This window comes from Mobula birostris, chromosome 31, assembly GCF_030028105.1.
Source record: "Mobula birostris isolate sMobBir1 chromosome 31, sMobBir1.hap1, whole genome shotgun sequence".
Lineage (NCBI taxonomy): Eukaryota > Metazoa > Chordata > Chondrichthyes > Myliobatiformes > Myliobatidae > Mobula > Mobula birostris.
The window spans coordinates 12,565,173-12,577,589 of record NC_092400.1 but is presented as its reverse complement, the minus strand read 5'-3'; the positions used below and the strand labels follow the sequence as shown (position 1 = coordinate 12,577,589).

The window sequence follows — 12,417 nt, the reverse complement described above, 5'->3', positions numbered from 1 at the left end:
CTTGATGGCTGCATTAAGAAGCATGGCCTGGGTGGTGGAGATTCTTGATGACTGATGCTGCGTTCCTGTGGCAAAACTCTGTATGGATGTGCTCAATGGTGGGGCGGGCTTTACCCATGATGGACGGGGTCGTATCTAACACTTTTTGTAGGATTTTACATTCAAAGACATTGGTATTTCCATACCAGGCCGTGATGCAACCTGTCATTAATCACTCCACCACACATCTATAGAAGTTTGTCAAAGTTTTAGATGTCACGCTGAATCTTTGTAAACTTCTAAGGAAGTAGAGGCGCCGTGTGCTTTCTTCACAATTACACTTCCCTGCGGTGCCCAAAACAGATCCTCTGAAATGATAACACCAACGAGTTTAAAGTTGCTGATCTTCTTCACCTCTGATCCCGCAACGAGGACTGACTCATTGACTTGTTGTTTCCTCCTCATGTCAATAATCATCTCCTTGATCTTGCTGACATTGACTGAGAGGTTAGTTGACTTTCATTGTTTCTAAACTCGATTGCTGTTATTGGAAAACACACTGGTGTGGGTTGTGTCAGATACAGAAATTAGTCCCTGTCTCTTAGATCCATCTTGCCAGCTGAAATGTCTGATAGCCTGGTTTACCTGAAGATGAAGAAGTTATGAGTGCTTCATAATACTACTTTAACTGCAAGAAAATTCATTTGGGTTAAGGTGTCCAAGAGTCTACAGTCAGTTTTAAAATTCCAGATGTCAGCTTGGAAGCAATAAAATATTTTAATGTATTATATCATGTCTACTAAGATTGAGTCAAATGTTGCATTCCAATTTACATTGACAGAACATTAGTGTGTGCCTGACAGAAGCACACGGTTGGGAGAACTAACCGAAGAGCATACAAAAGTATATATTCCTATTTTACGATAGGCCTGATTTCACATGTCTGCTCGCGGCATAATCAAATATTGTATGATTGGTGTCAGAAGAACAAATGCTGTGAGTCCCAATTTAAGTAAAAGTAATCCGTATTGGACAAACAATACGTACTATATATCCCACATGCAAATGAAGAAACCACTTTTCAAATTCCCTCTTTGAATACAAAGAAGAGAAGATCTGCAGATGCTGGAAATCCGAGCAACACACACAAAATGCTGAAGGAACTCAGCAGGCCAGGCAACATCTAGGAAAAAAGTACAGTTGATGTTTTGGCCCAAACAGAGACTGTACTCTTTTCCTAGATGCTGCCTGGACTGCTGAGTTCCTTCAGCATTTTGTGTGTATCTCTCTTTCAAAATAAGTTCATTAACATTGTTGTTCTGTAAAATAAATATGGAGCTTAGCTAATGAAATACTTTCTGGTTATTGGATATTTGGCTCTTGGGTAAATCCAGGTTTGCTGCAGGAATGGCAACACTCAGTTTATCATTAATTTCATTTCTTAAATTGCGCTAATGTAAAGGAAAAGAATTAACAATCATTTTAAAGGAATTAATTACTTGAAAGTTAACATGATAAAAGAGTATTTTGACTAAAAGTCACTTTACTAAACTTTATTTCCTGTTTAAATATAGTTTTATTTCTGCTGAATATATTTTAGATTGTATTCCACAGCCTATACATGTGTCACTAGTTTTCCTGAAGAGCTCCTTTTGCTAAGTTTGTTCCCTCTGCTCAGTGATCTTTGTCTGAGTTCTGTTAGGAATTACCAGCACCACTGCATGGAACTACTGGTATTGCTTAGCATGATGCCTGAAATCTCAAATTTCCAAACAGTGCCGCAGACGATTTCCCAGTTGTGTGGTGCTGGACACACCACCAATAAAAAAACTTAAGTTTCTCTGTGTTTCTGCTGGGGAAATCTGCCAGGTTAGAAATGGTGTAAGGAGCTGAGTGTCCATTTATCTGGACGGTGATTATCAGCATTGTGAAAAAGTGGTCAAGGGTGGGGTACGTTACATATTTTAAATTATTTGTGTTTTACATACTAATTTTAATTATCTGAATGCTTTATAGAACATAGAACATAGAATAGTACAGCACAGTACAGGCCCTTCGGCCCACAATGTTGTGCCGACCCTCAAACTCTGCCTCCCACATAAGCCCCCACCTTAAATTCCTCCATATAACTGTCTAGTAGTCTCTTAAACTTCACTAGTGTATCTGCCTCCACCACTGACTCAGGCAGTGCATTCCACACACCACTCTCTGAGTAAAAAACCTTCCTCTAATATCCCCCTTGATCTTCCCACCCCTTACCTTAAAGCCATGTCCTCTTGTATTGAGCAGTGGTGCCCTGGGGAAGAGGTGCTGGCTATCCACTCTATCTATTCCTCTTATTATTTTGTACACTTCTATCATGTCTCCTCTCATCCTCCTTCTCTCTAAAGAGTAAAGCCCAGGCTCCCTTAATCTCTGATTATAATGCATACTCTCTAAATCAGGCAGCATCCTGGTTTATGATCTTTATGATTTTAGTTCATTATTTTCTCTTATTTGAAAGGTTAATAATTTAAATATTTTAGATTATTTTATGGAGTCATAGTCTTGAGTAATATGGCACAGAAACAGGCCCTATGACCCAACTGGTCCATGCTGACCACAGTATTCTCTCTGCAAGATTGGTTGCTCATGTTCAGCCCATAACCTTCAAAAGCCTCTCCCCTCCCATCTGTGTACTTATCCAAGTGCCTCAACCACTTACTTTGGCAGTTCAGTCCAGGTACTCACTACCCTCTGTGTAAAGTTGCTTCTTGGGTCTCTGTTAAATCTCTTCCCTTTTATCTTGTATATGCGCCCTCTCGTTTACGATTCCCCAACCGTGGGGAAAAGACCATGACCATCCACCTTATCCAAACACCTCATGATTTTATAAACCTCCATGAAGTTTCCTCTCATTCTCCTGTGCTCCACTGAATAAAGATCCAGTGTGGCCTACCTCTCCTTATAACTTAGGCCTTATTATTCAGGTAAGTTCCTCGTAAATCTATTCTGTGCTCTCTCCAGCTTGTCAATGATCTCCTTTTCATAGGGTGACCAAAACTATAGATAATACTCTGAGTGTAGTCTCACCCAACAACTTATTAACTGCAACATACTATCCCTACTGCTAAACTTGATGCCTTGACTGATTAAATGCCTTCTTAACAACGCTACTGTATCTACTTGCAAGGCCACTTTTAACAATTGTGCATTGATTCTCCTAGGTTCCTCTGTTCCAGAATAGTCAGCAGCGCCCTGCCATGCACTGCATAGTTCTTACAGCGGTTTGAATGTCTAAAATACATCACCTCACACTTATCTCAATTGAAATCCATTTGAAATTCCTCAGCCCATCTCCCTAACTGACCAAGATCTTTTTGTATTCATTGTAACCCATTTCACTATCAACAACACTTTACTATTTGCAAACTTGTTAACTGTGCCATGTATTCATATCCAAATGATCTACATAAATAATAAATAGCAGAGGTATTCTGGGGTATCATACTAGTCACAAGCCTCCAGTTGGAGAGTAGACCATGAACCTTTCCTTTTGTTTCCTATCATCGAGCCAATTCTGAATCGACCTCGCTACTTCACCTTGAATCCCATGTCACCTAACCTTTCAGATCAGCTCGTCATACGGGACCCTGCCAAAGGCTTTATTAAAGTCCATACAGACACCATTTACTGCTGTATATTCATCTATCCCCATAGTCAATTCTTTGAAAAGTCCAAAAGATTCGTCAGACATGGCCTTCCATGCACAAAGCCATGCTAACTAATCTCTCAGAGTTCCCTCCAGTAACTTTCTAACACACTTTCGATTTTATTGTCAGAGATTCTGAGAAACTGACAGTTCTGCTGACAAAGCTGGGTGGGACAGTGCTAGCTGATAGGCTTTCAGAGGAGTAATGCAGCAGAGGTTTCCTTGGCCTGTCCACATTTTCCAGTTACTTCAGTCACATCTCTGCCTCTGCTCTGGGTATTTTGACTACTCACCTACACCACAAGGTTTGGCTTTCTAGATCTGGAAATTAAGCCTGGGAGAATGGCGAACATGAGTGGTTACACTGAGTAGCAGTACTTTTTAAAGATGATCTTTTATGTATTAAGTTTAATTGTTAGTTAATACAAAAACATCTAATCTATCTAACTGTATTTTCACCAGTATACAGCATGAACTTCATGAAAGGCATCCAAGGGTAATGTATGCAACGCAAATAATTTGGAACAGGGTACTGTAAAATGACAATATATGGATGATGAAAGGCATCTATAATGAAAATATCAACATAAAAAAACATGCTGAAAGTGTGTTACAAGTACAAAGTGGAACAAATGTGACAATTGAAATATATACATGAACCAACACACACACACGGTAAGTTTGCAAACAAATGCAAGTTTGACACATTCATAATAGATTTGAATAGATGGTATCATACATTGTATACATTAAAATTTCATTGAACTCTGATTGCAGGAAAGAATTCTATTTTAATATAAATTACCTAAAAAGGTAAACTTTAGTTAAATGTTAAATCCGATTTCAATATCAAACACAAATCCTGATGTCACAATTAACTCCACCAGCTTTGCAAATCACTGCACAGAACATAAAATATATCTTTTTCTACAGGTAAATCCAGATGAGAACTGACTATTGTATATACTAACAGAATATTTGTGTGGTAAAAAGGAAATATTTCTACCATAAGAGAGTCTAGACACTTTTGTTTAAAATACCATACTTTGAATTATCTCCAATGATAGATTTGAAATGGGTATCAGTTTGTCACAAATATTCTTGTCAGTTATGATAGCTGGCAGGCCTAGTGACATTTCCATGGGCCAATCAATTCAGAGCAGGCTTCATGCACCAATTTAATCACGACAAATCTGCTTCAGGTAAGCAGAAACTCAAAAGTTAACAAAGTTGCAAGTGCAGGCCCTGAAAATTCTGGACATTGTTTTATAAACCAATTTAGAATACATTTGGAAATGTCCACAGCAAAAAATACTGCAAATAATTATATACTGCTGAAAATGCTGCCTGACCCACTGAGTATTTCCAGTATTTTCCGTTCTTATTTACAATTTTTGCTCTAGTGTTTGACACAGCGATGTCATACCAGTGTCACAAGCTTCAATCAAGAAAAATGTGGTAACCTGCCTCAATGACTATCATCCAGTATCACTTACATCCAACTGTGAGTGCTTTAAGAGGTCGGTCATAAAGCACATCAACTCCTATCGGAGGAGTGATTTGGATCTGCTCCAACTTGCCTACCATTACAACAGATCACCAAACAGATTCCATTTCATTTGCTCTTCACTCAACTCTGGAACTTCTGGACAGTGAAGTTGCATACATCAAGATGTTTTTCATTGACTACAGCTTGGCATTCAACATTATCATCCTGTCAAAAATAATCAATAAGTTCCAAAACATAGGACTTGATACCTTCTTATGCAACTGGTTCCTTGATTTCCTCACTTGCAAACCCCAGCCAGTTTCGATTGGCAATAGCATCTCCTCCACAATCACCATCACGTGCACCTAAAGGGTGTGCGCTTAACTCCCTGCTCTACTCACTACATTTATAACTGTGAGGCTAAGTACAGCTCCTATGTCATATTTAAGTTTGCTGATGGCACCACAATTGGCTAAATCAATAAAGGTGGTGACAAATCAGTATATAGAAGGGAGATTGGAAGAGTGCTAGAACAACAACCTCTCACTCAATGTCAGCAAAACCACAGAGTTGATTATCGATTACAAGAGGAAGATACATGAGATCCAAGATCCAGCCCTCATTGGGGAATCAGAGATGGAGATGGTCAGTAATTTGAAATTCCCTGGCATTATCATTTCAGAGGATCTGTCCTGCAACCAACATGCAAATGCAAAAGCAGCCCCTCTGCTCTTTTGGAAGTTTGCAGAGATTCGGCAAGTCATTTAAAATTTTTGACAAACTTTTATAAGTGCACAGTGGAGAATATCCTGACTGGTTACATCACAGCCTGGTTATGGAAACACAAATGCCCACAAAAGGAAAAGCCTACAGAAATACAGTCCAGTCCATCACAGGAAAAGCCCTCTCTGCCACTGAGTACATCTACAAGAAATGCTGCCGCAAGAAAGCAGCAGCCATTGTCAATTATCCCCAACCATCCAGACCACGTTCTCTTCTCACTGCTACAATCACAAAAGAGATACAGGAGCCAGAGGTCTCAAACCAGCAGGTTGAGGAGCAGTTATTACCCTTCAACCATTAGGCTTCTGAACCAGTGTGGATAACTTCTCTCGCTTCAACACTGACCTGATCACTGAACACAACCTATGGACTCAATTTCAAGGACTCTACAACTCATGTTCTCAGTACTATTTATTCACTTATTCATATTTTGTATTTACACAGTTTGCCTTTTTTTTTCCACAATGGCTGCCTGTCAGTGTTTGTGTGTAGTTTTTCAATGATTCTATTGTATTTCTTTGTTCTGTTAGAAAATGAATCTTGGGTTAGAATATGGTGATATTTCCTTTGAATAGCACTTGTTTATGCCTAAGTCATTAAAAACCTTTACTCTGCTCGTTTTTATTAACATTATTTTTTCCAATTTATTTTGAACAGCTATAGACCCGAAGAAAAGTTTTCTTCTCAAAAGCACATTGTTAAAGTGTCCTCCACATACAAATATGCCTGTCAATACAACAGTATGGATAGTGGCATCAGTTACTCTACTTGCAAATGGTACAACTTCAGGCAAGGAAAAGATGTGTGATAAAACAAAAAAAAAACTGCGATTCAAGTTATGTTGCTGCACTATTACTTTTGTGAAAAGAGCATCTTCCTGTCTGGCTTAACCCTGAAGGAAATTAGCTCCTTTTAAGGTACATTATTTCAACTAAATTTACCACAGAAAGTTAAATCTAGTTTATTCCAGTCTCAGAACCTTTAATAACAAAAAGAATTAATCAGTAACATGAAATAGTTAATGTTATGGTGCTGAAATGCCAGCTGGTGGTGTAGTGGCATCAGCTCCAGACTTCAAGGCGAGAGGTCTATTGAGTTCGAATCTGGCTGGCTCCTTGCATGCTTTCCACCCTTGCTGGGTTAAATGTTGAGCTAGCAACTTGGCTTCATAAAAAAAGACAAAATGCTGAAGAAACAGCAAGGTTGCCGCCCAATATGCCACAAGGCATGGAGAGGAATAACAATGGTGTTGAAAATTAGCCTTTATTTGTCTGAGGTTCTGTTACACTTTTTTTCCCCTGAATTCTCCCTTGTAAGCTTTTTTTCCCCATGCTCTCATAATTTGATCTTTCCTTTGTTTTATTTTTCTTTACCTAATTTGAGACTGAATTTGCACAATTTGCTTACACATTTTTCTAGAGATATTAGAAAGTCTAGAGATATTAATTTCACAATGTTATAAATCTGGCTGCACAGGGCACACAGCCAATCAGTTCTAAGACAATTTTGTTTGCTGTGACGTTAACACCAGCACTTTCAGCACCTACCATGCACAAACTTAAAAACCTAAATGATGCCAGTGAATGCCTCTATTAGTCAACTATGGCCTATTAACAAAAAAAAACACAATTACTATATCCTACATTTTAAAAATTTAACTTCAACAGCAAGTAGACTCGAAGAAGTCAGTTTTCTTCATATGCCAAGTATCAATAAATAAATTCAGCAGGCAAGCTAAATTCTGCATTCCCTTCCTTCGAAACAGATAAGTTATTCTGTGTTGCAGTTGCATAGTAAAAGGTCATTTTATCTACAAAAGATGAACATTTACTTCCAGTAATATGCATTTTGTACAACTGCAGGGTGATTTTGAAACAAAATACAACAAAAAAATTACTTACTTTCAAAAGGATAACAAGTGACTAGTCTTCCTCTTCCATATCATCCATTATTTCATCCAGGATTTCAACCCGTTTCTTCTTATTTGGTGAATCTTTTGTGAATGAACACACAGAAAGAATAAAGAGAATTTAATAGAAGATATGAATATGAAGACAATCAATATGCAATAATTAGATTTGATTAGCCCCCACACCCCACACCCCCACTTCTTCAATCTCATTTGCTCAGCAGTAATAAATAGGCCATCCATACAATAGACTGGGAAATTGGATTTGGGGAGTAGTAATAGTGGGATGCCTAGAAATAAAACAGTAAGCAGCAAAGCATGAACTGTCTATCATTTACATCATTAACATCAACAATAGACTGGCATGCTCCTGCAGATGAGCAACTGATTAAACCAATGACTATTAATGCTAGGGCACAGTGATAAGATTTAGATTTTAAAGGTGAAGGAAAGGAATGAAAATTAAATACACACAACTAGGTTTTGCATTGTTTAAATAAAGCTTCAGTACATAGGTCATTTTTCTGAAATTGTTAAGAGAAAGCTATTATTCGGTTATAATGGTCCGGTTCTTAAATTACAGAATTATATTTTTATAACTGATGTATGACAATCAAAGTTCAAAGTACATTTATTATCAATCTTGAGATTTGTCATCTTGCAGGCAGTCACAAAACAAAGGAACACAATAGAATCCACAAAAGCACACAACAAAGATTGTCAAATGCCCTAATATGTGAAAAAAAGAACAAATCGTGCAAACAATAAAACATTTTTAAAAAAAACAAATAACACACAAAACATTAACTGCAGAGCCCCTGAAAGTGAGTCCACAGCCACAGAGCTAGTTCAATGCTGAGGCGAGTGAAGCCAGTCTCCAAGAGCCCGATGGCTGCAGGCCATAGTCATGGAGTCAGTTCCGTGCTAATTTTTTTGAGTAACATTGTGAATAATAATTTTTAATTTCTAGTAATGTATAAATGGCATCTAGTTATCCAGTTGTTATATTTCCACCCAGTTACTACAAATTACACAAATTATTTTCTTTTTATTTATTTATTTAGTGATACAGAGCGGAGTAGGCCTGTCCAGCCTTTCGAGCTGTGACACCCCAGCAACCCCTGATTTAAACCTAACTAAATCATGGGACAATCTACAATGACCAATTAACCTCTGCAGTGTGCCTTTGGGCAATGTGAGAAAATCAGAGCATTCGGGAAAAACCCACACATTCCATGAGGAGGATGAACAGAGACTCCTTAAAGATCATGCTAGAACTGAACTTCAAACTCTGTTCCGCGAGCTGTAATAGCATTCAGCTAACCAGTATACACTAACCATAGTGCCCTTGTTATTTAGTAATAAGTGAATTTCTAAAAGAAGGTTAACAAAACTTCAGGCTGCTCCACTAAAATCCAAAAATAAGGAAAGATTTGTGGAAGGATACGCAAAACAGTTGAGAAAAAGATCAGATGTGCAAATACTGCTGTTGTAACTATAGTGCACAAAATATAACAAAGATTCTTTTTATAAATAATAGTCAGCATGTTTTATAAAATGAGACAAAGTCTATAAATAACTTAAAATACAATGATTGTATATAAAATCATTCTGAATTTTATTTTTCCATTTATGACTACTCTACTTCAATTTATTTGACACAATAGATGTTATATAGAACAGTGCAAAAAGGCTTGTTTTTAAATATCAGCCTCCCAGTCCCAGTATTCAACACCAACTAGCATTGCTTGCATTGAACAATCAGTAATTACTTGTGCCTGAACAAGACAAAAGTAACTCCCAGCATGCCATTTTGATAAAGGAACCTCATGTCAGAAGAGCGGTAGATAGTTTGGCGCTTCAGAAAAATTCACTCAGAATTTAGTATTTTTTCGTTACAGAATTAAAGGTATACTTATAAACAGGTAGATTTACAGTACATACAGTTCTTTTTTTAAGAGAAAGGTTGGTCAGTTGGTGACTTCTGTTTAAAACCTGAGGAAGTGTTCTTAAATTATTCAGGTAACAATTAATGTTTAAAAGATAGAGAAGTGTATAAATCATATCATTTGGGTTAACAATACTTTCCTATTTTAAAATCCATATGCAATCTCAAGATTCAAGATTGTTTATTGTCATTCTTTAGTACATGACTTAAAGGAGAAAAAAAGTGACTATTACTTCAGATCCAATGAAGCATAGATGAACAATACACATATAGTGTTTTATATATACATTATATATTTTATAATATTATATATACACACACACAGTGGCATACAAAAGTTTGGGCACCCCAGTCAAAATTTCTGTTACTGTGAATAGTTAAGCGAATAAAAGATGAACTGATTTCCAAAAGGCATAAAGTTAAAGATGACACATTTTTAAAAATATTTTAAGCAAGATTACTTGTTTATTACCATCTTTTACAGTTTCAAAATAACAAAAAAGGAAAAGGGCCTGAAGCAAAAGTTTGGGCACCCTGCATGACAGTACTTAGTAACACCCCTTTGGCAAGTATCACAGCTTGTAAATGCTTTTTGTAGCCAGCTAAGATTCTTCCAATTCTTGTTTGGGGGATTTTCGCCCATTCTTCCTTGCAAAAGGCTTCTAGTTCTGTGAGATTCTTGGGCCGTCTTGCATGCACTGCTCTTTTGAGGTCTATCCACAGATTTTCGATGATGTTTAGGTCAGGGGACTGTGAGGGCCATGGCAAAACCTACAGCTTGCGCCTCTTGAGGGAGTCCATTGTGGATTTTGAGGTGTGTTTACGTTCATTATCCTGTTGTAGAAGCCATCTTCTTTACATCTTCGGCTTCTTTACAGACGGTGTGATGTTTGCTTCCAGAATTTGCTGGTACTTAATTGAATTCATTCTTCCCTCTACCAGTAATTGCTCCCCGTGCCACTGGCTGCAGCACAAGCCCAAAGCATGATCGATCCATCCCCGTGCTGAACAGTTGGAGAGGGGTTCTTCTCATGAGATTCTGCACCCTTTTTTCTCCAAACATACCTTTGCTTACTGCGGCCAAAAAGTTCTATTCAAAAGGTTCAAAGGAACATCTAAACATTTTGGAAACAAGTCCTGTGGACTGCTGAAGTTAAAATAGAACTTTTTGGCTGCAATGAGCAAAGGTATGTTTGGAGAAAAAAGGGTGCAGAATTTCATGAAAAGAACACCTCTCCAACTGTTAAGCATGGGGGTGGATCGATCAGAACTTCATCTTCAGCTGCAGCTCACTCAGAGTGATTGTTGGCATCACAATAGCCTCTCTAATATGTGCTATTCTTCTCCAGTGACTAAATTTAGAGGGGCAGACTGACCTAGGCTGTGGTTTCATATTTTTTCCACTTTTTAAATGGACTGCACTGAGCTCTGAGGGATGTTCAGTGTCTTTGAGATGGTCTTGTACCCTTCCCCAGATTTGAGCCTCTCTATTCTCATTTCCCTGACTTGACTTGAATGTTCTCTTGTCCTCGTTTTGGTTTGGTTTATTGTAAATCTACCATACTGTTGGACTTTAAAGAGAGAGGGGGAATTTATTGTGAATTCATTGAAAACAGGAGATCCTCCAATTTTCTACATCAACAAACTTGGTGAGTTGGTAAGGTAATGCAGTATATTTTGCAGCTGAGAAAAGTTAGCTTAGTAACTACAAAGGAGATAAATACTTGATCAATCTCACAATTTTGTTTTTTAAAAATTTTTAGTAAATTGTTGATAAGCTTTGGAATTTTTCTTTTGATTTGACACGATGCAATGTTTTGTAGATTTGCTCAAAAAATCCTGATTCAATATATTTTGAATTTAGAAAATGAAACAGTAAAATGTAAAAATAGTTGTGGGGTCTGAATACTTTTTCAAGACACTGTATATATACTAATTGGTGGAAAATCAAATGTTCAGTCACTCAAAACAACAACACTTTGAAAACAGCAAATGCCACTTACTAGTTCAATAAATATATAGAAAATGATTTAAAAAGATAACAAAGGTGAGTGATATTTAGTATCAGAAAAAAGATGAAAATTAGGAAAGAAACATGGAGGAGAAGCAGATAAAAAAATGTTAAGGGAAATTCAATGTTTTCCACAATATTTTGGTGTTCAAGGCATTTATGCAACTAGATAAAACAATCAAAAAAGATTTTACAATTAATTAAATGCTATTAAATTATATTATTTATTATACTAATATTGAAACTGTAACAGTGTTACTTAACTATGTATTACGCGGTGGTTGTAGCCCAGTAATACATTCTATCATACATTTACAATTTCCGCACGTTATCATTTTAATCCTTAACTTTTTGCTACTCAGATGGTATAATAAGCAAAATGATAGAAAAGTTAACAATGCACATTAACTTGTGAAGCGACAGTATCAATTTTATCAATTTTACATTGCTGAATATTATATTTTTACACATACAATGACTGTCAAATGTCAATTTATTTCAGGTAATATTGACTGTCAACGATCATACGGTTCCCCAGTAACCAATTATGATCTGAATTTACAGACCCACAAAAAGTTCAGTCAAAAATTCAAAGAAATTTCATCCA

General features: G+C 37.0%; 1 protein-coding gene across 1 annotated transcript in view; it reads right to left on the bottom strand.

Annotated features, from left to right (window-relative positions):
* rbm19 (RNA binding motif protein 19) overlaps positions 1–12,417 on the bottom strand; it is a 265,310-nt gene that overhangs the window by 76,773 nt on the left and 176,120 nt on the right. Inside the window, exon 24 of the mRNA XM_072247529.1 lies at positions 7,844–7,935. Within this exon, the coding sequence (XP_072103630.1) occupies positions 7,865–7,935 (71 nt within the window). The 3' untranslated portion in view covers positions 7,844–7,864. The remainder of the gene's footprint in view (positions 1–7,843; positions 7,936–12,417) is intronic.